Source organism: Delphinus delphis, chromosome 14, assembly GCF_949987515.2.
Source record: "Delphinus delphis chromosome 14, mDelDel1.2, whole genome shotgun sequence".
Classification (NCBI taxonomy): domain Eukaryota; kingdom Metazoa; phylum Chordata; class Mammalia; order Artiodactyla; family Delphinidae; genus Delphinus; species Delphinus delphis.
In genome coordinates, this window is record NC_082696.1 from 29,995,412 (window position 1) to 30,023,407 (window position 27,996).

The 27,996-nt window shown below is 40.9% G+C and overlaps 1 protein-coding gene across 2 annotated transcripts; it reads left to right on the forward strand.

Annotated features, from left to right (window-relative positions):
* Window positions 1–270: 270 nt before the first annotated feature.
* On the forward strand, window positions 271–27,842 carry SLC18B1 (solute carrier family 18 member B1). 2 transcript variants are annotated; one of them, XM_060030525.1, is made up of 14 exons: window positions 271–1,154; window positions 1,655–1,810; window positions 9,038–9,133; window positions 9,453–9,526; window positions 10,249–10,396; window positions 12,548–12,704; window positions 16,630–16,766; window positions 19,887–19,988; window positions 21,300–21,391; window positions 23,804–23,899; window positions 25,591–25,665; window positions 26,362–26,455; window positions 26,552–26,604; window positions 26,833–27,842. In XM_060030525.1, exons 1-14 carry the CDS (start codon window positions 1,080–1,082, stop codon window positions 26,897–26,899), a joined length of 1,422 nt encoding a protein of 473 aa, XP_059886508.1. In that variant the 5' UTR covers window positions 271–1,079; the 3' UTR covers window positions 26,900–27,842. The 2 variants fall into 2 exon arrangements, with proteins under 2 accessions (XP_059886508.1, XP_059886509.1); XM_060030526.1 differs by having other exon boundaries at window positions 271–487; window positions 1,671–1,810.
* The last annotated feature ends 154 nt before the right edge of the window (window positions 27,843–27,996 follow it).

The following is a 27,996-nucleotide window of genomic DNA, read 5'->3' on the forward strand; positions in this document are numbered from 1 at the left end:
ACATTTGTGTTTTTAAGTTTAGGTGTTCCCTATCTTTTCTGTGTCTACCTAGCTTCCTTTCTTACTCTTAGTATTCCTAAATTTTACTCATTTTAAGGTAGGGGGTTCAACTATATGAAATATAGACTCATCCTTTTTTTTTTTTTTTTTTTTCCTCTCATACAGAGAGAAAAAGTACAGCACATCCTAAGTGGTGGACATAAACAGCCTATGCCTTAAAAAAAAATTCCTTGCTCCGCCCTCCGCCCGCCCTCGCCCCCCCTACCGGAGCACCTCCCTATCCTCTAGGGCCGCGTGGAACTCCCGGCGGCGCTTCCCGTAGGGAATCTGGGATGCCTGGGCCCGGCTGAGCAATCGCCGCCCGCCTTTCCGCTCGTTCAAGGTCGAGTCCGAGGGTGCGGGCTTGGACCCGGGAGCTGCGGCGCAGGAGTCCGCGCACTGCCCATGGACTCGTCGGGGGACCCCGAAGGCCCACGCCCCCCAGGAGGTTACAGAGAGCAGCGAGGCCGGATGTACCTCTGTGGCTTGGGTCGTGTCTCTTTAACAGCAATTCAATTAGCTTTAGCGTGCTTTGTTTGCGAGAGATTCGAAAAGGAGGGGCCTGGCAGTGGGGCTCGGGTCAGCGTGTTTTTTCTCTCTGCAAAGGGTTAAAGTTTGCGCACTGGGGTGGTGCGGATGTGGCCTCTAATGACTTTCTCTCTGTAGCTCTACTTTTAAGTACTATGTGTTTAAGAATGCATTCAAATAAGTGTGCCTGTTCAACAAACGAAAACGAGCCCCACTGTTGTCCCTCTCGCCCCTTTAACTTTCTCTCAGTTCCCTTCCTCATCCACTACCAAAATTTTTAATTCTTAAGACTTCCTCCTGTTGCACAGATTTCTTTTTCTAGACAACAATGGCAACCTCTGAAAAAATAGAGCAATTCAAATATACTTTTCTTACTTAAATTTCTTTTATCTCAAAACCATTTAATTTAAAAATAGCAAATAGATTTACTGGATGTTTGGAACTGAGTAAATGACCTCGTGTCTTTAAATTAAATGGAAATTTAGCCCTGGGAATAAGTATTAAATTAATTGATGCAGAAGACCTGTAATTATTGTAAAACACTGATTTACAGATTCATGGCACTTGTCTTTCCAGGAGCTGCCATTGTAAGTATTAATTCTCCAGTTGAATGATTTAGCTTATTTTTCTCCTACTTACACTTCACTTGACTTCAATAGTACCCTCTTAATAAACCGCTAACATGACATGCTTAAAATGTGATTGAGTCCATGTAGCATATGAAGCTAGTAACTTGAGAAAGCACACTATACTTCAGAGAACAGTACTCTGGAGAGCACCCTGTGGCCTCATCCTTCTTGAAGGAATCTATTAAAGGTGAAAGAAATAGACCTTATGGTGAAGGCAAAACAAAGCAGATGGTTTGATAAATTGTGCACTGAAATCCTAATAGGGAATAGTATGTAAATGAAAGTGATATATTTTGAAAATTGCAGTGATATACAGGGATTGTGTTACATTTGATCAAATGTGCTATATTCAAAATAGCCCTTAGCTCAGCAAATGTTATCTTGAGTGCATTTCTGTGCACAGAAGTGACATTTCTGTACTTTGATCAGTAGCCCCAATTACATGTCTGTAATTACAGCATGTTTGCCTTCAAGGTGATGGCCCTCCAGGAGGTGCAAGGGAGACATCCAGGCAGCTTTCAAGAGAACAGATTTTTGTACTGATATCAGCAGCTTCCATTAACTTAGGTTCCATGATGTGCTATTCTATCCTTGGACCTTTTTTCCCCAAAGAGGTAAGACATTTTTATATCCTTATGAACTATTAGTGCTTTTAAAAAGCCTTTGAAATATTTCATTTGGGGATGTAAAAATCTGCATATGGCAAAGACGATGTATAGAACTTCAGCCAACAGAAGACTTCTTAGAGAATATTTGATACCAGAAAAAAAAAATTCAGTAAAAATAACATCATCTTGGGAAGTAATTCACCTAAGTATAATTGACCTTCTGAGGATTACTTTGCTTACCATGTAGTCTGATTCATGTGTTTGGTTTCTGCAACTGAAAAAAAAAAAAAAAGGAAGTGCACTGAATAACTGAGATTTTAACGTTATTGCAAAAGATCTACGTGAAGACAGTGTTTCCTGGAGTTTGGGTTTATTAATATTTTGGAATTAGGAAGGCATGGTCCACTAAATGCCCTTTTCTGACTTGAATTTCATATGGAATGTAGTGGCAGTGTTTGTGCCAAGGAGGAATTCTGATTAGTATTGATTAGGTCCTTCTAATCATAGTGTTTTATGTGGTGTTAGGGTCTATGGATAATGGCACAGACTCGAAGGAATAACCCCTAGAGAATCCACCTGGAATCTGGAGGTTGGTGAGGTATAGTATGGAAGGAATGGTACTGACTTGGCTGAGTGGAGATAACCTGCCCATGTGTTTTGCTTCATGCTCTTTGCCAAAGCCTCATGATGCACGGTCCCCTCCCAGTCCTCTGACTTCTTTGATAACATGTGGTCCTTCCTTCTGTGTGCTACAAAAGATGAGAAACATGGCTTCTCTGCTAAAGGAGCAGTACAGCTCTGTAGCCATAAGTGCTTTTTAGTTTTCAGTGTACTTTCCCACACATTATCCCATTTGGTTTCCATAGCAACTCCATAAGATAGGCAGAATAGCCAGAATCTCATAATGTTGCAAATGAAGAAACAGATTCCGAGGTTAAGTGACTGGCCCAGTTCAATTCCGTTTACTGAATGGGAATGGGAGGTTTAACGACTTCCCACCCTAGAGTGTGCTAGGCGTTGGATGTGTTAGGGCTGGAAAAAAGATGAGGAAAATGTCCCTCTCTCGTCTGTCCATTGGGAGTGAAAAAGTATGACAACAAAAAGTTGCAGAGGGGCTTTCCTGGTGGCGCAGTGGTTGAGAGTCCGCCTGCTGATGCAGGGGACACGGGTTCGTGCCCTGGTCCGGGAGGATCCCACGTGCTGCGGGGCGGCTGGGCCGGTGAGCCATGACCGCTGAGCCTGCGCGTCCGGAGCCTGTGCTCCGCAACCGGAGAGGCCACAACAGTGAGAGGCCCGCATACCGCAAAAAAAAAAAAAAGTTGCAGAGTATTTGGATCTCCTTGAAGAGGATGTCCAAAATGTTAGGAGGCTCTAGGGAAGGGAATGGTTAATTTTGCCACGGGAGAGGCTGGCTGGTGTGGAAGGGAGGGAGAGAAGGAGTAATACTGAAAGGGGCTTGGCGGAATAACCCTAAGATGAGTCAAAGAGGTGTTCTAGGTTAGAAACCCGCAGGGGATAGTCACGAGATTAGCAAAGTAAATAGCGTGTTCTTAGGGAAGCACGGACGAAGGTGGGGCTTAGGCCTGGGGTTCAGTTAGGTCCGATGGGAGCAGAGGATCTGAGAAGGCAGGTTGGTGCTCGAATGCAAGGGTCCTTCCATGCAGGCCAAAGATGTAGTCAGTAAGAAGTCATTAGAGGTGCTTGGGCAAGACAGAGTAAGTAGACTGAGTAGATACCGGTTTTGGAAAAAAATAGTGATGGATGGAGCCTGTAGAATTACGATGGAGAAGAACGGGAGTAAGTGGGCCATCAAGTTAGAAGGGTATTTCCCTGTTCAGCTGGAACTCAGCAAGGGCACCTAGTGTTAGATTCCTCTTAGTGGAGTACAGACAAAGGAAAAGGAGGCTGTTGCTGTGTGCCTTTTTTGTTTTTTCTTTCTCAAAGTTTTTGATTTAGTTTATTGCGTCCAAGAGGCAGGGGAGAGAGCATTCTAACTTTAATAGGTGTAGATTTGAAGAGTGGGCTCTTTTTCATTTTTAATAACAGCCTTAGGGTTGACAAATGCACTGTCAAAACTTGCTCTTTCTCCTTCGTATTCTGTTAACCTTCCTATTAGCTGGAGCCAACTAGATCAAGGGAGAGCAAGGCCCTTCTTCTTCTTTTTTTTTTTTTTTGCGGTACGCGGGCCTCTCACTGTTGTGGCCTCACCCGTTGCGGAGCACAGGCTCCGGACGCACAGGCTCAGCGGCCATGGCTCACGGGCCCAGCCACTCCACGGCATGTGGGATCTTCCCGGACCGGGGCACGAACCCATGTCCCCTGCATCGGCAGGCGGACTCTCAACCACTGCGCCACCAGGGAAGCCCAAGGCCCTTCTTCTTAATTTCTGGCACAGGATTCTTATTTCTACTCATCCTTTTTGTGGCCCCCTCCTTCTTTGGCAGAGGATTATAAGTGAACTAGAAGTTGCTTTTAATAGCTGTTCTTGCTGTCCTAATGTGAAGCAGGATCCGCATGCCAAAAGTGGTATTCAGTTACTGCTGTGGTATGTGATTCTAGGACATCCTAAGTCACCATCCTGCTTCCACAGAGAATGTGGGAACCCATGCAAGATGGAAGCTGACATGACTGCTGGGACCATGACACAAGTAACTTTTGCAAGTCTGTGTTCTCATCTGTAAAATGGGGCCAGCTAAAAATACATCCCTTATTTAATTGTTGTTAGAAACCATATAGAACAGCGTGGCTCATAGTGAGGGTTCAATAAATGTTAGTTGCTGTGACTATTATATATTTTCTGCCAGACTCTAGAATTAAATACCTTTCAGAGCTATTAAGCAAAGAACATGGATGTGACTTGACCAATGAATGTTCTTTGTACATCTTAATTCACCCCTTTGTTGATACCTTCCCTTCAAGGTACCTGTTTTATGTTACTAGGGCTGTTGTAACAAAGTACCACAGACTGGGGACAACAGAAATTTATGGTCTCACAGCTCTGGTGGCTAGAAGTCCAAAATCAAGGTGTCATTGGCAAGGCTGGTTCCTTCTGAGGGCCGTGAGGGGAAGATCTGTCCCAGACCTCTCTCTCTGGCTTGTAGATGGCCAACTTCTCCGTGTGTCCTTTCATACCATCTTCCCTCTACACGTGTCTCTGTGAAGAAATTTCCCCTTTTTACAAAGATATGAGTAATATTGGATTAGACTCCACCCTTAACGACCTCATTTAAACTGATTACCCCTGCAAAAACTATATCTCCAAATAAGATTACGTTCTGAGGTACTGAGAGTTAGGACATCAACATAAGAAGTTTGAGGGACACAATGAACCCCGTAACACCACCTGACCTTTGTGTAGTAGAAATGTGGACTCTGTGTTCCTGTCTACACACAGTGTAACCTTTTGCTAGGATACCAATGAAGGCATCGTTCATAGTGAGATCTCTCTTTTCTCCACACCATTATCTCGTGTGATGATTAGTAATGGAAGGGGAATGGCTAATCCTGAGTCTCATAGAATTATGGGCTGAAATCCTGCCCAAGCAGTTTCTACAATGCTCTGGGTTCAACTTCTCCACTGTCTCCCACCACCAGGCACTTAGGGACCACACTTCAGGGGTAGGGGGTGCTTCCTAGAGTGAGGGGACCTTTCCTGCCTATAGTTTAGCCATGAAAAGTAGAGTTCACCTATCTGATTTCCTGTGGTATGCTGCTTTGAGAACTGTAGGGTTTATTTAGAGACATAATAACATAAGAAGAACATTTTCTTTAAAAGACAAGGTTTGAATGATGATCATAACTTCGTATGGGAAGCAATAAAGTAAATTTTTATCTTAAAATTGTAGTTAGGGAGAAAAGGTAAAGAAATAGAATTATGGCTGTTGTCGAGGACGGATTTTAAAGGGAGTGTGTGTATGCACATGCATTTCTGTATTCAGAGTAAAGTGATTTGTGGAAGAGCTGAAGCTCTGGCAGAAGGATGAATCTAAGTCGGATCTTCTGACCATAGCTATTCACTGCTGGCTCCTGGGTACCACGCGTGATGCATAGAAGGTGCTCGGTAAATGATTCCTGACTGCCTGAGAGGACAGATGTGTGTTTCAGGCTTAGTGCTTCATGGTATGCCAAGTTGCCAATCTTATCTTTAAGAAATTAAACTCATATTTTAACCCCTTACGTGGTTATAGCTAGAACCTGATCTAAGGATCTACCATAGTTCCAGGGTTTTAAAAAGGTTTTCAAACCTTTTGTCTATTCATTTGTACATCACAACTAATAGTAGCATTTGAAGTTCAAAAGAAGTAGATTTAGAATAAATACTATATCATCTGTAGCAAATTTAGGAGCTCACTGATAGAATAGGCTACAAATATTAATAGGGATCATTGATGGGCAATAAACTACTCCAAATGTTTCAGGAGAACAGAGAGAATGTCGGGAGCTGGGGGAGCTTCTTTCATCTGTGTTATTGATGTCAGGAAAGGAAACTTCATCTTCTCTGAACTGTCAGGTGGTTGAGAGTGGGTGTTAGAAACAGAACCACACTGAACAGTCTTTGGGATGACTCATGTGCCAGCTTAAGGAGCTTCCTGTTCTTGAGTTTTTTTGACCAGCAAAGTGATTTTTTAATTTATTTGCACTCAAACCTTCCTCCTGTGTGTTTCTCCTTTTTTAAAAAAATTTAATTTTATTTATTTATTATACAGCAGGTTCTTATTAGTTATCTATTTTATACATATTAGTGTATATATGTCAATCCCAATCTCACAGTTCATGCCCCCGTCCACTTTCCCCCCCTTGGTGTCCATACGTTTGTTCTCTACATCTGTGTCTCTATTTCTGCCTTGCAAACTGGTTCATCGGTACCATTTTTCTAGATTCCACATATATGCATTAATATACGATATTTGTTTTTCTCTTTCTGACTTACTTCTCTCTGTATGACAGTCTCTAGGTCCATCCACATCTCTACAAATGAGCTGATTTCATCCCATTTTATGGCTTTATATATTCATCTGTCAGTGGGCATTTAGGTTGCTTTCATGACCTGGCTATTGTAAATACTGCTGCAATGAACATTGGGGTGCATGTGTGTTTTTGAACTATCGTTTTTTCTGGGTATATGCCCAGTAGTGGGATTGCTGGATCATATGATAATTCTGTTTTAGTTAAGGAACCTCCATACTGTTCTCCATAGTGGCTGAATCAATTTACATTTCCACCAACAGTGCAAGAGGGTTCCCTTTTCTCCACACCCTCTCCAGCATTTGTTGTTTGTAGATTTTCTAATGATGCCCATTCTAACTGGTGTGAGGTGATACCTCACTGTAGTTTTGATTTGCATTTTCTCTAATAATTAGTGATGTTGAGCAGCTTTTCATGTGCTTCTTGGCCATCAGTATGTCTTCTTTGGAAAAATGTCTATTTAGGTCTTCTGCCCATTTTTTTTTTTTAGAAGATGTTGGGGGTAGGAGTTTATTAATTTATTTATTTTTGCTGTGTTGGGTCTTCGTTTCTATGTGAGGGCTTTCTCTAGTTGTGGCAAGCGGGGGCCACTCTTCATCGCGGTGCGCGGGCCTCTCACTATCGCGGCCTCTCTTGTTGCGGAGCACAGGCTCCAGACGCGCGGGCTCAGTAGTTGTGGCTCACGGGCCCAGTTGCTCCACGGCATGTGGGATCATCCCAGACCAGGGCTCGAACCCGTGTCCCCTGCATTAGCAGGCAGATTCTCAACCACTGCGCCACCAGGGAAGCCCCAAGATACTTCATATAAATGGAATCATGTAGCGTTTGTTCTTCTATGACTGGCTTACTCCACTTAGCATAATTTCCTCAAGGTTCATCCATGTTGTTGCAAATGCCAAAATTTCCTTCTTTTTGAGGCTGAATAATATTCCATTTTATGTGTATACCACATTTTCTTTATCTATTCATCAATCAATGGACATTTGTGTTGTTTCTATATCATCTTGGCTATTTCGAATAATACTGCAGTGAACATGGGAGGTGCAGATATATCTGAGACCCTGCTTTCAATTCTTCTGGATATATACTCAGAAGAGGGATTGCTGAATTATATGGTAGTTCTATTTTTAATGTTTTCAGGATCCTCCATATTGTTTTCCATAGTGGCTGCACTATTCTGCATTCCCACCAACAGTGTATAAGGTTCCAATTTCTCCACATCCTCATCAACACTTGTTATCTTTTGTTTTTTTCAATAGTTGCCATCCTAACTGGTTCGAGATGATATCTCGTTATGATTTTAATCTGCATTTCCCTGACGATTAGCGATCTTGAGCAGCTTTTCATATATCTGGTGGCCATTTGTATCTCTTTTATAGAAATGTCTGTTCACGTTCTTTGCTCATTTTTAAATCAGGTTCTTTGTGGTGGTGTTTTGGACTATTGAGTTGTAGGAGATTCTTACATATTTTGGATATTAACCCCTTATATAGAGGTGGTTTACAAATACTTTCTTCCATTCTGTAGGTTGCCTTTTCAGTCTGTTGATTGTTTCCTTTGCTGTGAAGATTTTTAGTTTGATGTAGTTCCATTTGTCTGATTTGTTTTGTTGCCTAAGATTTTGGTGTCAAATCCAAGAAATCATTGCCAAGATCGATGTCAAGAAGCCCTCACCCCCTGTTTTCTTCCAGAAGTGTAACAGTTTCAGATTATATGTTTAATTTGCTTTGAGATTATTTTGTGAGTGGTGTAAGATAGGAGTCCAATTTCATTCTTTTGCATGTGGGTATCCAGTTTTCCCAACACCATTTGTCGAAGAGAATATCTCTTCCCCATTGTGTGTCCTTGGCACACTTGTGGAAGATCAATTGACCATATTTATGTGGGTTTATTTCTGAGCTTTCTATTTTGTTCCATTGGTCTATATGTCTGTCTTTATGCCAGTAACACACTGTTTTAATTACTGTACCTTTGTAACTTATTTTTGAAATCAAAAAGTGTGATTCCTCCAGCTTTGTTCTTTTTTCTCTCAAGATCGTAAAGCTAACAATTTTTTATAGGCTTGGTGAGTGAATTACTTTCATGTCAGAGACTAGGTTTAATAGTGTCCTTTCCTTCCTCACCCTGTTTATTTTAAAATAATAATCTTTGAAATTACTCAACGGGTAAAGGTTACAAGAAGATGATGCTCTGATCTAATAGCTCCATTTTTCTATATTGGTGCTAATTTGCCTTTCAAACTTTGTTTTCTTTTCTGTTTCTTTAAAGGCTGAAAAGAAGGGAGCCAGCAATACAGTTATTGGTATGATCTTTGGATGTTATGCTTTGTTTAACTTGCTGGCATCTTTGGTATTTGGAAAATATGTAAGTATTAATTTTTTAAAATTGTGTAATGAGTTATTCTAATTTACTAGTCTAGAACTTCCACTGATACAGAAATAACCACCATTATATTTTATGAATCATGCTTCAGTTGACAGTTCCATTCTTAAAGTTGATTGATTTTTAACTTCTTCCATGTTTGTAAGCAATGCATGTTGTCATTCCATTAAAGACTTATAATGTTTTGTTAACTGTACATATCTTCCCCAAATCTTTTGTTTCCTGATACAGTGGATTTGTTTATGTCACTATAGACTTGTAGCAGTCATCAATTTACACTTTTCTTTGACATTTATTATAGCTTGTACATATTGGAGCAAAATTTATGTTTGTAGCAGGAATGTCTGTCTCAGGAGGAGTTACAGTTCTCTTTGGGTAAGTCATGTTCTGATATGTTTGGGATCTTGAAGAGATTTCATAATTTATCTTCAGTTTAAAATGTTAATGGTTTATGTAAATCAGTCAATACCATGTGACTAATGTTGAAGGGAGTTGAATGATACAGTGAATGGAATGAATGACATTGATCTTAAGAAAGGAGTCCTCTAGGGGATCACCATTAAGCCGGCTGCTGAATCTGTTCTTTAGGACTCCTGTGATCGTGAGAGACAGAAACTTAACTCCCTTTTCTGAGTCACAAAAACTTTTTGGCTTAAGCAGAAAGGTGAATTTCTTACCTAAAGAATCAGCTGAAGAACATAAGGATACAAATGTTAAGATAATGTCATCAGAAATCTTTCTCAGGTTCCTGGTTTTGCTTTCCTCTTCCTGTGTTTTTTTTATGTTTGGGGGGAGACCTAAAACTAAGAAGGCTTTCTACGTATGTTCTTATCAGAGTGGCTCTACATTTTTCAAAAGGCCTACTTAGGATTATTATTTAGGGCATCAAATATATCAGTAAAAAAGCGCAATGAGGCTGTCATTATGACTCAGATTCTTCCTACTAAAAATATAACAAAGAAACTCTTAAAAAATTTGTATTCTGAAGAGATTTATTTTAATAACTGTGGTTGAGGTACTACTGTTTTCAGTGAGTACAGTTAAAAAAAAAATCAAAATCAATTTGGCACTTGAGAGTCATCTTATTCTTTTTTTAGTGTATTGGACCAAGTTCCAGAAGGACCCGTGTTTATTGCTATGTGTTTTCTAGTGAGAATAATTGACGCAATCAGTTTTGCTGCAGCAATAACCGCATCTTCTTCTATCCTTGCAAAGGCTTTTCCAAATAACGTGGCTACAGTAATGGTAGGTATTTTATACACTTTTCCTATTTTCCTTTTAGTGTAGGCTAAAATATTTATTTGGCCTTTCAAGTTAAACCTGGGGCCCATTCTTCTAGACCTGCCTTTTTTCTACTTTCTGTTTTTGTTACCTTTTACCCCAATTTCTGCCTGTAGCAGCAAGCTGTCAATAAATATACCCTTAGTCTACTTAGGTGCTCTTCCTGGGCTTAGAAGCCCCTGAATGGGCAAAACCAAATGTTCTTTTTACCCCTTAAAAAATGAAAAACCCTCTCTAATAGTATTTTGTTGTCTCTCTATAGCCTAGATTGTAGCTAGGCCGCCTGAAGCAGATTTATACTAGAGTCCTTCCTCCACTTTTCCCAGGTTCACGGAAAGGACCTTAGAGATCATTCTGAAGTCCATAACTGCTTCTGTGCAGTCAGTCTGAGGAGCGCCCTCTTATTTTACCAAAAAAATCCAGAGCCTGGTAGCATCGTATTGGCGTACATTCTCATATATTGCCTCCGCGCCTCGACACCAGGTATTAGAGACATACCAGGTTCCTGTCCTAGCTCTTGGCTGCTGTCTCCCTGATCCCAACTAGCCTTTCCCATAGCTCACTCCTCTGGACCCAGACATCCCCGAAGGACTCCTGGTTTGCATCACAGAGCAGGCACCACCCTCAGAGACCTCAGGGTCTAATCAGCTCAGTACCAAGGATTCTCCCATTTACCCATATTAATACTGCAGTTTGAAAGTTTTGACACTCAGGTAAACTGTTTGCTGTATAAATATGAATCTTCACACTTTTATTAAATATATGTACACATATATTTATACACCCATGTAAGTATATATATATATATGTATGTATATATATCTGTATAGATTCACTTTAGCTTCTGTAGTCATTTGCCATGCAATGGTGGCCACTGTAACAGGTGTACTCTTTACATTTCTCAAGAAGGGTTCAGAAGGATGCTAATCCATTGACATGCTCTGTAAGACAAGGTTTTGTGGCTAAACATGTTTGGAGTGTGCCTTTGTTGTCCTGCAACTTAGAGATGGCCAGTTCACATTAGAGCTAGTTGTATTTCATTTTATGTGTCAACAGTCTATTTACAACATTTTCCCATTTTCCCATAGGATTGTGTTTTTTCTTTTCTCTAAATTTTTTAAAATATGTTTATTTATTTATTTGGCTGCATTGGGTCTTCGTTGCTGCACGCAGGCTTTCTCTAGTTGCGGCAAGCAATGGCTACTGCTTGTTGTGGTACACGGGCTTCTCATTGCAGTGGCTTCTCTTGTTGCGGAGCATGGGCTCTAGGTGCGTGGGCTTCAGTAGTTGTGGCATGCGGGCTCAGTAGTTGTGGCTCGTGGGCTCAGTAGTTGTGGCGTATGGGCTTAGTTCCTCCACGGCATGTGGGATCTTCCCGGACCAGGGATCCAATCCGTGTCCCCAGCATTGGCAGGCAGATTCTTTTTTTTTTTTTTTTTTTTTTTGCGGTGCGCGGGCCTCTCACTGCTGTGGCCTCTCCCGCTGCGGAGCACAGGCTCCGGACGCGCAGGCTCAGCGGCCATGGCTCACGGGCCCAGCCACTCCACGGCACATGGGATCTTCCCGGACCGGGGCATGTCCCGTGTCCCCTGCATTGGCAGGCGGACTCTCAACCACTGTGCCACCAGGGAAGCCCGGCAGGCAGATTCTTAACCACTGCACCACCAGGGAAGTTCCTCCCATAGGATTGTTGATTTTTCTCATTGATTAGTAGTTGCTCTTGTGATGCATTTGGGAAATTAGTTCTTTGTCAATATTTTTTCCCCATTCTTCATTTGTCTTTTGATTTTTTTTTGCCATTCATAGTTTTTCATATTTTCATGTAATCAGATTTATCAGTCTTTTCTTTTGTGTCTTCTAAGTTTTTATGTCATAATTAGAAAATTTACCTCACCATAAGGATTAGAAAACAAAAAACTCTCATTTTTAATTTTTCTAGTACTTATATGATTTTAATATGTATGTTTAAATTTTTGGTCCATCTTGGGTGTGTGTGTGGTATGTGTATAAATTGTAAAGTGGATAGAATTTTTTTCAGATCCTGCCCATTAAATCTTTGTTCATTTTTCAAACAAAACATATTAACTCAATTTTCTTTCGTTTTCCCATTTGTAGGGAAGTGTTGAGTCTTTTTCTGGACTGGGTCTAGTACTAGGGCCTCCTTTGGGTGGCTTCTTGTATCAATCCTTTGGCTATGAGGTGCCTTTCATTCTTCTGGGATGCATAGTTCTGCTGATGGTTCCCCTCAACATGTGTATTTTACCTAATTATGGTAAGGCCTCATATATTACTCACTTTAAGAACCTTAAATTTAAGTATTTTTATGCTTTTGTAGGAGACCAATATCTCCTCCCTCTTGCCTTTCCCTCCCATCCTCCCTATCCCACCCCTCCAGGTGGTCACAAATCACCGAGCTGATCTCCCTGTGCTATGCGGCTGCTTCCCACTAGCTATCTATTTTACGTTTGGTAGTGTATATATGTCCATGCCACTCTCTCACTTTGTCCCAGCTTCCCCCTCCCCATGTCCTCAAGTCCATTCTCTACGTCTGCATCTTTATTCCTGTCCTGCCACTAGGTTCATCAGAACCATTTTTTTTTTTTTAGATTCCATATATATGTGTTAGCATACAGTATTTTCTCTTTCTAACTCACTTCACTCTGTATGACAGACTCTAGGTTCATCCACCTCACTACAAATGACCCAATTTCTTTCCTTTTTATGGCCGAGTAATATTCCATTGTATATATGTACCACATCTTCTTTATCCATTCACCTGTCTATGGACACTTAGGTTGCTTCCATGACCTGGATATTGCAAATAGAGCTGCAATGAACATTGTGGTACATGACTCATTTTGAATTATGGTTTTCTCAGGGTATATGCCCAGGAGTGGGATTGCTGGGTCATATGGTAATTCTGTTTTTAGTTTTTTAAGGAACCTCCATACTGTTCTCCATAGTGGCTGTATCAATTTACATTCCCATCAGTAGTGCAAGAGGATTCCCTTTTCTCCACATCCTCTCTAGCATTTGTTGTTTGTAGATTTTCTGATGATGCCTATTCTGACCGGTGTGAGGTAATTCCTCATTGTGGTTTTGATTTGCATTTCTCTAATGATTAGTGATGTTGAGCATTCTTTCATGTGTTTGTTGGCAATCTGTATATCTTCTTTGGAGAAATGTCTATTTAGGTCTTTTGCCCATTTAAAATGGTTTGGCAAACTTTCTGTTTATCTAAAGAAGGATCTTCTCTTTAGATTGAATGGAAAAATCTGGTATTTTTTTTAAATCTCAAAAATTGATAATGTTAAGGGTATAAATATTGATTTAGGGGTTCCCATTGAGTACCTTTAAATATTAATGTTTTAGGAAAGCTTATAGATAGAAGCTAGAAAATTAAATTTCCTTTTATTTTGATGATATTGGCAGAATTTTGTTCTATAGATTCCACCTCACTCATTTAACTGCTTCTAGACCCATGAACAATGTAGCTTTAGGTTTGGGTGTCTAAGAGTCAACTTCGGTCCCTCCCTCTCTCTCATCCTTTATATCTGCTCGCCAAGTCACCTCTTCCATACTGCACTAAAGAAATATTTTTAAAACACAGTCAAGTACATGACAATCCTCTTAATAAAAATCCCTAAATCCATGAAATGAGAGCTTTATCCTGAAAGCCACTAGGAGCTGTTGTTAGGTGTCAGCAGGGGAGCCACGTGAGTTGAACTATCTCCCACTTCTACTCTACCTAACTCCTACTCATCCTTCAAAACTTAATTTGTATGACCTCTTCTGGGAAGTTTTTCTGAACCTTCTCAATCAATGATCTAAATGCTAAGTCACTAGTGCCACAGTGCTCTGCATTTTTCCTGCCCCTTCACACCTGAGGGCCACACCACTTCCTCATCTCTAAGAGCAGTTTCCTGTGGCAGGCATTGTCAACCATGGAGTTCTGTCCCTCCAAGAAGAATGTAGCAGAATTGGAGGAAGCAGAGAGAATACCTGAGTAGCTTGGAAAAGCTTCCCAGGTGATTTTGTCACGTGCCTCTGGAAGTAGGTATCACCATAAGTTTTCATTGCTTGGGCTTCATCAGCAGCTTAGTTAAACTCATTATGTGTTCATTTTCATGTATGTTCCTGTATGTTCTTATTGCGATAATCCCCTTTCCCACTGGATTTAGAGAAAGGGACCATTTATGCCATAATAATTTGTCTTATACCATACATCCATAATACCTTCTATATGCATAATAAATGTAATTGATTACAGTTGATCTTTTATCATTTATATTTTAAAGGTGACTAATAAACATCTGTAATATACAGTCCAAAATCCATACCCAATGAAGTCTCCCTGCTGGCACTGCCACACTGAGCCACATGGTGGTGCCTATCCCCGTTCTAAGTCAAATCTGTAGTTAAACATCCTAGGCTGGGCTCACAATTGGTTCATCATTGAATATTTGGCTAATAGTTAAGAAACTAACACCACAGTTTAACTTTATCCCTCATCTCCTGACAAAGTCCAAGTGTAGTACTTAAAATAGTTGAACCACACTTTATGCTTTTTTGGTACTTTGCTCCCTACTGGATCATTATTCACCAAGAATTTATTGAGTAATGAACTGTGGTGGGTGCTTTTGGAGAAATGAGGATATGTCAGTGCTGATTTGGCCCTCAGAGAGATTCCTGGCCTGGCTCAGTGCACAGTCTCCTAACTCGTCCCCCTGTCTGCATTTCCCAGGAGACCACAGAGGGGTCTCTTTAAACCACAAATCTGATTCTCAGTCTTTGTTTGCAGTGTCTAGTGATTTCCCAGGCTTCTTAGCCTATTTTACAAGTGCTGCATAATCTTATCACTACATCCTTCTCCAATGTGATCTCTCTTCCCTACCCTCCAATTTCCATCCTCCACCTTTGCTTCTGCTCTTTCATTTCCTCAAACAGAATAGTTTTCCCTCACTTCTGAGTCTTGGAATGAGCCATTCCTGGATAATATGCCTGGATTATTCTTTCCTCCTTCTTTGCTTGTTCCTCTCAAGCTCATCTTTTAGGCAGCAACTTAGATATTACTTCTTTTGGAAATTCTTTCCTAAACAGCTTTCCCTGTTTTTTTAAGGCAACCCTCTCATATGCTCTAATCCATACCCTCCTAGCTCCATCCTAGCTCTCTCCACACCTTACTGTATCTTCTCTGTGAGGTCAGGGTCTGGGTTTGTCTCCTTTGCCTTTGTCTGCCCAGCATTTTGCATGGTATCTGACTCAGCATAGATTTTGTTCAGTAAATTAGTTGGAAGATAAGAAAGTCATCAAACAGTAGTAAACCACGTAAAATGAAATACAGTTTAAGTGCTAAATTACATGGTATAGATTAGAAGTGCAGTAGGAAACAGAAGTAAAATTTATGGGGTAATTAGGGTCACAGCCAGACTTTACAGAGTGAATAGAACTTGAAAAATTAGCAGGGGAAAAAGAAGGGAGTTGTAGGATATGATTGGCGGCTTGGGAACACCATACCTGGTGCTTGGGATGGTGCAGAAGTTGTGTTGCTGTTGGAATGGCAGGACTTGAGGTTGCTGTTCAACTGACCTTTACTGCCAAATGGAATGTACACATGATTCAGTAGCATCTCATTTTTTTTTGGCCATACCACACGGCATGCAGGATCTTAGTTCCCTGACCAGGGATCGAACCCATGCCCCCTGCAGTGGAAGCAGGGAGTCCTAACCACTGGACTGCCAAGGAAGTCCCGAGCATCCCTTTCAATCCAGTGTTTTTTTTCACGAGCAGAAAAAAGTTGTTTTGTATTTTTGATTAACTCAGATTCCTCCTCAGCACACACACATTGTTCCCTGATAAAGCGTCTGGCTTTTCCTATGCACCAAATCAAACTTTACATATTCTCTACCCCATCTGGGAAGGCCTCACTGACTTCTAGGTTATGACCCGTAACCAAGACTGCTTCTTCTCACACTCTGATTCCAGTTGATTCTTTTTGAATTAGAGAAATTATTTTTAAGAACACTGGAATGGCCTCTAGGTTTGAATAACTTATATGCAAATTTTAGGCAAACTCAAAAGTGTGGTTATTTTGATTACTGGATAAAGGTGACCTTACCAATTTTACTTTTCAAAATAGATTGAAAGATAAAGTTAAGCAATTTTCTTTAATTTCTTTTTTTATTTTTACCCCACAGAGTCTGATCCAGGGAAACACTCATTCTGGAAACTCATCATTTTACCCAAGGTTGCCTTTATATCCTTCGTCATTACCTCACTCAGCTCAGGTTTTGGCTTCCTTGATCCTACGCTGTCCCTCTTTGTTTTGGAGAAGGTGAGTATGCTGGTGATGCAGACCTCCCCATTGTAGCGGGTGGACATAATTGCTTGCTCTTGGGCCCTGCTTGATGGAAAATCCTAGGAGTGGCTTCAAGAAGGAGGCAGAATGACAGCTACTCACCAAGACAGCCTGTACCTTCCCTCTGTGATGTCCCTATAACTAGGGGTCTGATTTGGTGTAAATGAAAGAAGCCTTTCATCTGGTCTCCTTTTTCCAAGGCCTTGCTCGAGTCATCATAGGTCTGGCTTGGGCAACATCCTGGCTGCTTAATAAGGATACTTTCCTCTGTTTTGATTCCAGTGAGGCATTTGGGATACTTAGTGGCTCATTTAATGTGAGGTGTCCCTTCTTTTCTAACAGATCCCCTCTGGGTCCATTTACTTTTTAGTCTATTGCATACATATTCAAAAGACTGTGGGCTATATTAATCTGAGATGAGAGAAAGGAACCAAGAATCTCTCTCCATCTTCTTTTTTTTCGGTATGCGGGCCTCTCACCGTTGTGGCCTCTCCCGCTGCGGAGCACAGGCTCCGGACGCGCAGGCTCAGCGGCCATGGCTCACGGGCTCAGCTGCTCCGCGGCATGTGGGGTCCTCCTGGACCGGGCCACGAACCCGCGTCCCCTGCATCGGCAGGTGGACTCTCAACCACTGCGCCACCAGGGAAGCCCTCCATCTTTTTAATGCTGAAAATTATATACTGAATTTTAAAGTTTGATGTTATAGCAATTTGTTCTTAGATATTTTTGAAAAAAGATTATTAATAAATAATGCAATAAATTACTAAGTCTGATAGTTAATTATCCTGGAGAATTAATCTGTGTTTATAAAGACAGAAATCTACTAGCTGCAGTCCATACTCACTTTATTTGAGGCCCTAGAATGAAAAAAGCACAGTTACCAGAAACACAACCCCTTCAAGTCAGTAAAGACAGTTTTGGGTATTTCACAGGTAAACTTGGGGACTGTTATTTTAGTGCCGGACCCAAGTTTTGGAAAATAATATAATATCACACTTAAGAAGTAAGCATCTATGAGGTAATGCATAAGAAAAATACTTTGTATTTATGGTGACACATTCCATTCACATTATCAACAACGTCTCTTTTTTTTTTAATATAAATTTATTTTTTTATTTATTTTTGGCTGCACTGGGTTCATTGCTGCACGCGGCTTTCTCTAGTTGCAGAGAGCGGGGGCTACTCTTCATTGCGGTGCGCGGGCTTCTCATTGCGGTGGCTTCTCTTGTTGCGGAGCTCAGGCTCTGGCTGTGTGGGCTTCAGCAGTTGTGGCACATGGGCTCAGTAGTTGTGGCTCGTGGGCTCTAGAGCACAGGCTCAGTAGTTGTGGCACACAGGCTTAGTTGCTCTGCAATATGTGGGATCTTCCTGGACCAAGGCTTGAACCTGTGTCCCCTGCACTGGCAGGCACTGAACAACCAGGGAAGCCCAACAACGTGTTTCTTTAAGTCATTTTTCTGTTCTTTTAAGAAGTGTGTCCAAACAATGAAAAAAAAATTTGTAACCAATCTCTCATAAACCCAAGTTGCTCGTGTCTAACTTATTAAAAAATCCTTAGAAATGTACTTTCTGGTTTTTCTATCACATTTTTGTTCCTGTTGCCCTTCTTCTGCCTTCTTAACAGTTTTTTGTATTGGCTGTTTGCTATCCAGTCGCTCAGCCTTTTAGGGAAGGAGGGTTCCACCCTGTCTCCCCCGTTGTAAAATCAGAAAAGGACATTTCTGACTTTTGTATCTTGCTACTGTCTTTAAAGGGCTGATTTTTAGCTTGAGTTATGTCATTAAAATTATTCAAACATATACTGATGTATAAATGGATCTCATGGGCTTAATTAAGGATTAGTTAAGGAAATTAAGGAAAATGAGAACAACTCAGATAACCAAGAAAGGCATGTATATCATGTTGGTAACAGGAACAGCAGCAGAGTTATGAGGTAGCTTACTACTTTAGAAGGCTTTTAAAATGTGTCATACCATCTAATTCTTTAATTAGAAATTTATATCTCTTTGAGATGGATAGAATAGATATTCTTGTCAGTGTTTTTGACACCAGTGCACTTCAGTCTGCGGGCAGTGAGCATCACCTGGGATTTTTGTTAGAAATGCACATTCGCAGACCTCATCCCAGACTTTTTGAATCAGAAATTCTAGGGCTGGCGTCCAAGAACCTCTTATAACAAGTTCTCCGGACTTCTCTTGTGGTGCAGTGGTTAAGAATCTGCCTGCCAATGCAGGGGACACGGGTTCGAGCCCTGGTCCGGGAAGATCCCACATGTCTCGGAGCAACTAAGCCCATGCACCACAACTACTGAGCCTGTGCTCTAGAGCCTACGAGCCACAACTACTGAGCCCGTGTGCCACAACTACTGAAGCCCACACACCTTGAGCCTGTGCTCCACAACAAGAGAAGCCACCACAATGAGAAGCCCACGCACCTCAAGGAAGAGTAGCCCCCGCTCGCAGCAACTAGAGAAAGCTCGGGCACAGCAACGAAGACCCAATGCAGCCAAAAATAAATAAATAAATTTATTTTTTAAAAAACCCACAAGTTCTCTAGGTAATTTTTTGTGCATACTAACGTTTGCAAAGCACTGATTGACATGTAAAAATGCTATGATTCATAGAAGGATAATTATACTATATTTAATGTCAAATGCTACAAATCAAAAACATCCAGGACTTCTGACCTGTGGTTAGGTTTTTTCCCCTATAGAGAAAATGTAATCCGTTTATAAGAGTAAGACAGGGCTTCCCTGGTGGCGCAGTGGTTGGGAGTCCACCTGCCGATGCAGGGGACGCGGGTTCATGCCCCGGTCCAGGAGGATCCCACTTGCCGCGGAGCGGCTGGGCCCGTGAGCCATGGCCGCTGAGCCTGCGCGTCCGGGGCCTGTGCTCCGCAGCGGGGGAGGCCACAGCAGTGAGAGGCCCGCGTACCGCAAAAAAAAAAAGAGTAAGACAAAAATTAGGAAGGTTGCTGACTGTTAGTAGTAGCCTCATGGCAGATAGTAAGAGCTGAAGAAATGGTAGAAAGAAAAGATAGATATTTATTGAAAAAATGACTTAACCATGTAACTTTAACACAGGATTTCTTTTACAGTTTAATTTACCAGCTGGATATGTGGGACTGGTATTCCTGGGTTTGGCACTATCCTACGCCATTTCTTCACCACTGGTGGGCCTACTCAGTGATAAAATGCCAGTATGTATGCTTTAGCGATATTTAAGAGTTACTTTTGTATGTCTAGACTGGTGGTTGTCCAACTGTACTTCCTGAACTCTAGAGGTCCACTGATTAGAATTAAAATATTCAGTTTTTAAAAAATTTTATCTTTATTGAGGTATAGTTGACAAATAAAATTGTAAGATATTTAAAGTATACATCATGGTGATTTGGTATACATACACCCTGAGAAAGGATTCCCTCCACCTGGTTAATTAACATATCCATCACCACAGTTACCTTTTTTGGGGGGGGTGGAGAGCAGTGAGAACATTTAAATTTTAATATATTCAATTTTTTAAGCTGATGGAGAGGTTTCAGTGTGAGGTCTCAGTATGTGCCAACCTGCCATCACCCTGAACAGGTTCACTTTTTAATTGCTTAATCTGGGAAAAGAGGACGAGTCTTATGCTAAAACTGTTGAAAAACTCTTGGATTAGACTTTCTAAAGGAAAAAGTTCCCTTGATGCAAAAAAGTGGTTTGACCTTAATAAGTAGGGCAGAGCCCCAAAAGTAGTTAGGACTTGACCAAGTTGAGAGGATAGAATTCAGTTTTTCTGTGGGAGTGAAAGGATTGGTCGTGTAAATATGCCTCAGTTATCCCATAGCCATCCTGACAGAAAATCCTTTCTAGTCTCCTTTAACTAGGTCTAAACCATTCAGTCCAGATGACTAGTATACAGAGCTAGTACTGTTAGCCAGGTCTCAAGCTTCTATGACTTTAGTGCTTATTTTTGTGTTTCCCCTCTTAATTAAATGTGGGTATATACTTATGAAGACTTATCACATGGAGGTTACTTGGTAATCCAGGTGGAAAAAAACAAGTGTCTTAAACAGTGTTTGTAACTTAGTGTTAAGGCATAGCCTAATATAACTGAACAGATACCGTACCTCTATAACTGTTAGCCTGTGTTTGAGTAGTTTATAAGGAAACATTTTATTTGGAACTTTTTAATAATGTGAATTTTCTAGATAGTGCATCTACTTGGTCATTCCTTGTGGTGACTGCTTTTTAAATTGTTATATTTGGAACAGTTTATCATGTGCAAAATCTACAATACAATCCCTTTCCAAGGAATACTTGTCCTTTGCTCAACCCCTGTCTTGGGGTATATTGCACTTGCTTTTGTGTTTACCATCTACCTGTTTTCTCTTACATGTAAAATTTTGTTTTCTCCAATGTATTTGGATTTTTTAATATCATGACTTGTGTTCTTCAATGATTTCGTTATTTTCCTGAACTATGGAAGATCTTTACCTCTAAGAGTTTCTGTGGTCTTTCTTTATCAGCATCTAAGGAAATGGCTTCTCGTTTTTGGAAACTTAATCACAGCAGGGTGCTACATGCTCTTAGGACCTGCCCCATTCTTGCACATTAAGAGGTAATTTTTTTTCTTCTTTTGAATTTGTGGCAAAATAACATTAGGAATTATTTTAAAAATTTTTGGTGTAACACTGATATGCTTAGTATCTTTGAATCTTATTTAAATAATTACCAGATTTAGGACTATATTGAATTGTTTGTTTTACTGACAGTATTACTGGATGCTAGCAGTGATCTAGGCAAACAGGAATGCATAAAATCTGAATCAAATGATAAAAATGCTTATTCTCCCTTTGTATTTCAATTGCACATTTGTACTTTATTTTAGTTAATTTTTTTTAAATTTATTATTTATTTTTGGCTGCGTTGGGTCTTTGTTGCTGCACGCGGGCTTTCTCTAGTTGTGGCGAGCATGGGCTACTCTCTGTTGTGGTGTGTGGGCTTCTCCTTGCGGTGGCTTCTCTTGTTGCGGAGCACAGGCTCTAGACGCACGGGCTTCAGTAGTTGTGGCACACGGGCTCAGTAGTTGTGGCTCGTGGGCTCTAGAGCTCAGCCTCAGTAGTTGTGGCGCACGGGCTTAGTTTCTCCACGTCATGTGGGATCTTCCTGGACCAGGGCTCGAATCCGTGTCCCCTGCATTGGCAGGCGGATTCTTACCCACTGCTCCACCAGGGAAGTCCTGTACTTTATTTTAAAAGTAGCATTTGTTATCTACCTTTAGCTGATAGTTCTTAGAATATACTTTTGTTTTTTCTATTCCTTCTTGCCCCTTGAGGAGGGAACTAGATCATTTTTGTTTCTGTATCATCCTTAGCATATGGTAGCTACTTAATAAAGCTTGTTTATTTTTTATTTTTTTTAACGAAGATGTTGGGGGTAGGAGTTTATTAATTAATTAATTTATTTTTGCTGTGTTGGGTCTTCGTTTCTGTGTGAGGGCTTCCTCTAGTTGTGGCAAGCGAGGGCCACTCTTTATCGCAGTGTGCGGGCCTCTCACTATCGTGGCCTCTCTTGTTGCGGAGCACAGGCTCCAGACGCACAGCCTCAGTCGTTGTGGCACACGGGCCTAGCTGCTCCACGGCATGTGGGATCTTCCCAGACCAGGGCTCGAACCCGTGTCCCCTGCATTAGCAGGCAGATTCTCAACCACTGCGCCACCAGGGAAGCTCAAGCTTGTTTATTATCATTTATTTTCTAAAATAAAATGAGCTACTTAGAGCTTTTTAGGTACCTCTGGGACAAAACATGATATGGATAAAGGAATGATTTCAGAGTCTTTCAGATTTGGGTTTGTATTTGGGCTTTGCCCCTTCCTTGGTATGTGAACTTGAGCAAATAATTTAACTTCCAAGAGCCTCAGTTTTCTTATCCACCAAAAAAGCCAATAATAGTACTGTTGAAATAATTTTCTAGGCTCAAGATAGAGTGACTGCAGCCCAGGGTGCCATGTCAGCAAACCAAAACTTAGAAAACTTTCATGTCCCTGTAAATGCTCCTCTTGACCAGAAAAGCAGCCTATCCCGTCACCCAGTCACCCCCAAACGCCAAGCCACCAACTGTGGGCCGCTCACCCCAAACAAGATGGACTGCGTAGCCCCAGACAATCAGATATTACCTGTTTTTCTCTTCCTTGTTTTTTTTTTGTGTGTGTGTGGTACGTGGGCCTCTCACTGTTGTGGACTCTCCCCGTTGCGGAGCACAGGCTCCGGACGCGCAGGCTCAGCGGCCATGGCTCACGGGCCCAGCCACTCCGCGGCATGTGGGATCTTCCCAGACTGGGGCACGAACCCGTGTCCCCTGCATCGGCAGGCGGACTCTCAACCACTGCGCCGCCAGGGAAGCCCCCCTTCCTTGTTTTTTTTTTCCTTATCCTGTCAAAGCTTCCTGCCTTCTATCCCATTTTTCAGTTCTCCAAAATGAGACCATCCACTTCATGAAGTGTTAAATAAAGTTTGTTTGTATCACCTAGATTGTCTTCCTTAATCATTTTTAACAGACTTACATGGCAGGGTTGCTGCAAGCATTCAGTAGAATAATGGATATGAAGTAACTGACGTAGGGCCCGACATGGAACACGTAGCAGGTTCCTGTCACTTCCTTTACCATTTTCCGTCTCTGCCATTTTTCAGTCAGTGGAATTTCAAAGCCAAGTGCTTGAAGGAGCAACATTGACATTTTAACCAACTTTGAAAGGCTTTTACATGGTGATAAGAAAGCAGGTCGACTCTGGGCATGTGACATGTGTGACCAAAGATATTGGGATAGCAGGAGAAATTGATCGTTGGCCCCCCTCAAAAACGTAAGGAGTTAAAAGGTGCTTTCACTGAACAAAATGGGATCAGATGGGGGTAAGGACCAGACTAGTCATGTCATCCGTGAAGCGAACTTGTCTGAGATCCTGCCCGCCCTCCTTGGCGTGAAGCTTTGCTGTCTCTTTAAATGTTAATTTTTCTCCCAAACTCTCTTGCAGTCAGCTCTGGTTGTTGGTGCTGATATTAGTCATAAATGGTATCTCTGCTGGAATGAGTTTAATTTCAACTTTTCCAGAGATTCTCAGCTGTGCACAGTAAGTTACTTCCATGGCTTGAAGAACTGTATCGTGATTAGCAATAAACATCACAAGCTTCCTTGACTTTCTCAATGTTGTAGGATGTTGGATATTTTTTTACAATACTAAATCTTCATGATTTCGTGTCATGCAATATTGTGATATAAATAGTATAAGCAAAAGTACAATAATATAAATGATAATATATAGTAATGTTAATACAATGATAGGTAAAATGGGTTGTGGCTAGAGGCTTGGCTTAGTTTATACCTCGGTATAGGTATACTTCTGAAAAGCCAGAGCACATATATGTATAACTGAAGCACTTTGCCGTACAGTAGAAATTAGCACAGCATTGTAAATCAACTGTACTTCAATAAATTAAAAAAATAAAGGCAAAGCACAGTGGGAAGCCCTCAGCATCATTTCCCTCTCATAGAGGAGGTCCACACAAGGGCACAGAGTGACCAGGTAAATGGATTCTAGTAGCAATTCCAATGTGTGGGTTTTTCCTCCCTCACACCACCAAGCTGGGTGTCCTGCAATTCAACTAATTCTGACACTATTTACCGGGAGATAACACCAGATCCCACAGGTTAAGGGCTCAGTCCCACAGGAGTGCCTCTGCTTCAGATGCCAGTTTCAAATGCAGGTTGTTACCTATGTTTCTGACTGACTGGCTGTAAACCAGAGGTTCCAACGACCCCCTCCGTGGGTTCTCTTCATTTGCTAGAGCAGCTCATAGATCTCAGGAACCCAGTTCACTCACTAGCTACTGGCTTACTGCAAAGGATATTAAAGGATACAGACCAGCAGCCAGATGACAAGATATATAGGGCGATAGGGTCCCAAGCAGCAGAGCCTCTGTCCTTGTGGAGTTTGGGGCCCAGCACAATGGCACATGGAAGCATTCTGGCTTCCCAAGCTGGAAGCTTTCTAAACTCAGTCCTTTTGGGGTTTTATGGAAGCATCACTACATATGCATGGCTGATTAAATCATTGGCCATTGGCGGTTGATTCAACCCCCACCCCCTCTCTTTATGAGGGAGGGATGTGTGGGCCTTGAAGTTCCAGCCCTCTAATCATATGTTGGTTCTCCAGGCAACGTGGGTGCTAGTCCCAAAGTCATCTCGTTGACATAACAAAAGACATTTTTTTTTATGGCTTTCATCACTTAAGAAATTCCACGGGTTTTAGGAGCTGTGTGCCAGAAATGGGGAAGAAGGCCAAATGTATCTTTGTCACTTGGCCATCAGTCTTTTGTTTAATAGGCATAAAGATGAAGCACACAAAGTGAACTTGAGCAGGGAGAACCCTGATGGCTCTGCTGTTGTCAGTTCAACAAGCCTCAAAGCAATGCGGAGCTGCCTCTGTATTTTCTAAAGGTTGCCCATCGTTCTCTCTACCTGTTCATCTCATTTGAAGAATTTCTTAGTTAATTATATACTTTAATAAACATTTAATGCAAGTGGGTCACGATTCTTAATATTGTATCCTATATATGCAGTAGAAGTATTTTTAGAAAACCCTGGAGGAAATATTACTAGAGTAATATCTTCAAGTGAGATTAGCTTTTTATTTTAGAAATGGAGTATTCTTGCTGTTGGGTTTATCCAGATTATCCCTGGTTTATTTTTATACCATACACTATTCTTTTGTTTCACTCAGGTTTCCCTTTTAACCACAGACACACTCGTTTCTCTTTGCAGTGAAAATGGATTTGAAGAAGGATTAAGTACCTTGGGACTTGTGTCAGGTCTCTTTGGTGCACTGTGGTCAGTTGGGTGAGTAGCTATTGAATTTCATTCACACCTGCAAGTTGGAAAATGCTATCCCCATTTTACAGATGAAGAAATTGAGACACCGAGAGGTCAGATGAGTTGCCAGAAGGCACGTAATTCATTTAGGGCAGAGCTACAGTTCTTATCCAGCTGTCTGACTTCAAGATCAATGGTTATACCAGCAGTTTTAATACATAATCAAAATGGTCTCATATACTTTGTCTTATTTAAGTGATATTTTAAAGTTCCTTTAACAGGATCCTGTCTCAGTTTTGAAAATGTATTCATTTATTCATTCATTTGTGTATTTATTTTTAACTCTCTATTATACCAGAGGGATAACTGTATGCTGGCCATGTAGCTATCATCACTAAGTATGTACTGAGTTGTTTTAAATACAAATAGCTAGAAGAGTAGAGAGAATAATATAAAGGTTCTTTTGAATGCATATCATCTTTTAAAAATTTTCATATAAGGCACCAACTTTTCAGAAGCAGTTATAATTTTAGGATTGTTTAAAAATTTTAAACATCATCACTATCAGGTAGAATTATTTTCTTACACCTAATGCTCTGTCCAGGAATTGGCTTTTTTCGTTAGTGTTTATAGTTTCAATATAATGAATTGAAGCAGTCATGCAGCCTATAAGGAGTAACTTTTTTTTCGCACTATAATCCTCTTTCTTCTTTTCATTGTTAGTGCTTTTGTAGGACCAACGCTGGGAGGATTTCTGTATGAGAAAATTGGTTTTGAATGGGCAGCTGCTCTGCAGGGTCTCTGGGCTCTGACAAGTGTGAGTAATTAGTCTTTTACTTTCATTTTCCTTATGTTTATGGAGAAATGTGACTTGGATAATTGACATTAACCAGTACCTTTCATTGTGTTCAAGGGACTAGTGATGGGCTTGTTTTATCTATTGGAGCATTCAAGGAGAAGAAGGAGGTATGGTCAATTCTTGAGTTTTTTTCCTCCCTTTAAAAGTTGGCTTGTGGGAGTGGAAAAAAGGCACCATTTTACATCCATTCTTCCACTCTGGAGATTTCTGGGCACTCTGAGCCTCATCACTTGATAGACACATTTACAGAAATAGTTGGATAGAGATGTAGGTACTGAGTTTTTTTTTTTAAGGTGAGAAATATTGAGGTTGGCCTCTTCTTTCCTTCAACGTAGATCTAAACTTCAAAATAGCCTCGGCACAGAGGAGGAACGGACTGCTCTCTTGCCTGATGAAACGTAGCCTTACCTTAGGGATCCCTACTGATACGGGGCTGGGAGATGGATGCTCCTGGCCTTGAACTTCATCGCTGGAAGGATTTTCCTAATTTTTACACACAAAACTCCATGGACTCCACACCAGCATCCTGAAATTGTTAACATAGTTTTGGATGATCCTGTGTTGGGCTGCACATACTGTTGTCCTGAAGAGCGGGCCTGCTGAACCAGCCGTATTTGAAACCTTAAGTATGCGAAGAGTTGTTGAAAATCAACAAAAGTTTTTGGTTTTGAGTGACCAGATTTGGCCCTGAGGATGTTACTGACTCTAGGTGTCCTGTTTCCTCTGTTTACTTTTTATTCTGAGGGCACTGATTCTGTGACTGTACCCTTTTTATTAACAGGGAAAGAAATGAATTGATTTGATATGCTTAAAAATAATATAAAGATAACTCAAAATATACATCATAATTACTGTGAAATCAGTTTTTAAAATATTTGCTTTCTCTGTGTCCTAAGATTTTTTTGTTTTTGTTCAAAAGGCAAAATTCCAGCCTACCATGGAAAAACTCTATTGCATACCCTGGCCATCAGCTCTTCTAAAACTATTGTTTGTGTGAAAGATACAAGAATAATATTACTTAACACTTCCAATTTTGTAACATGCTGTGAATTAGGATCTGGATTTATAAATAATGCTTTGTATAATATTATTCATTTCCCTTAATGTCTCTGTTTTAGTTCTATCATTTAAAAAAAAAAAAGTACTCCCAATAGTTGTATCCCATTCCCAGAGCAAGTGAGCCCCCAGGAATGCTTGTTCTATGTTAGGGAAGGGGTTCCTCTGACTTCAGGTAAAATCCATGCTGTCGTTTGAAGTGAGTGAATCTCTGCTGTGCAACTCTCATACCTCCTGGTCCATTTTCATGCTGTAGTAGCCCCATTTACCCACCCACCCCTTTTTAGTAAAAGAAATGTTTTTTATCTGTTTATTAATTCAAAAAAATTTATTGAATGCCTTCTCTGAATTGACATTGCACTTGATCTTACAGATTTAGCTGTGATCAAGATAAACAGAGTCTAGTCTTTATGGAACTAATATTCCAGTGGAAGGGACAAGCA

Bases quoted from the DNA above. Each gene is read 5' to 3' on its own strand.
- SLC18B1 (XM_060030525.1), top strand. From the start codon at position 1,080: ATGCAGAAGACCTGTAATTATTGTAAAACACTGATTTACAGATTCATG. The intron at 1,155-1,654 runs GTAAGTATTAAT...CTGTAATTACAG, and splicing joins TCTTTCCAGGAGCTGCCATT to CATGTTTGCCTTCAAGGTGA. The intron at 10,397-12,547 runs GTAGGTATTTTA...TCCCATTTGTAG, and splicing joins ATAACGTGGCTACAGTAATG to GGAAGTGTTGAGTCTTTTTC.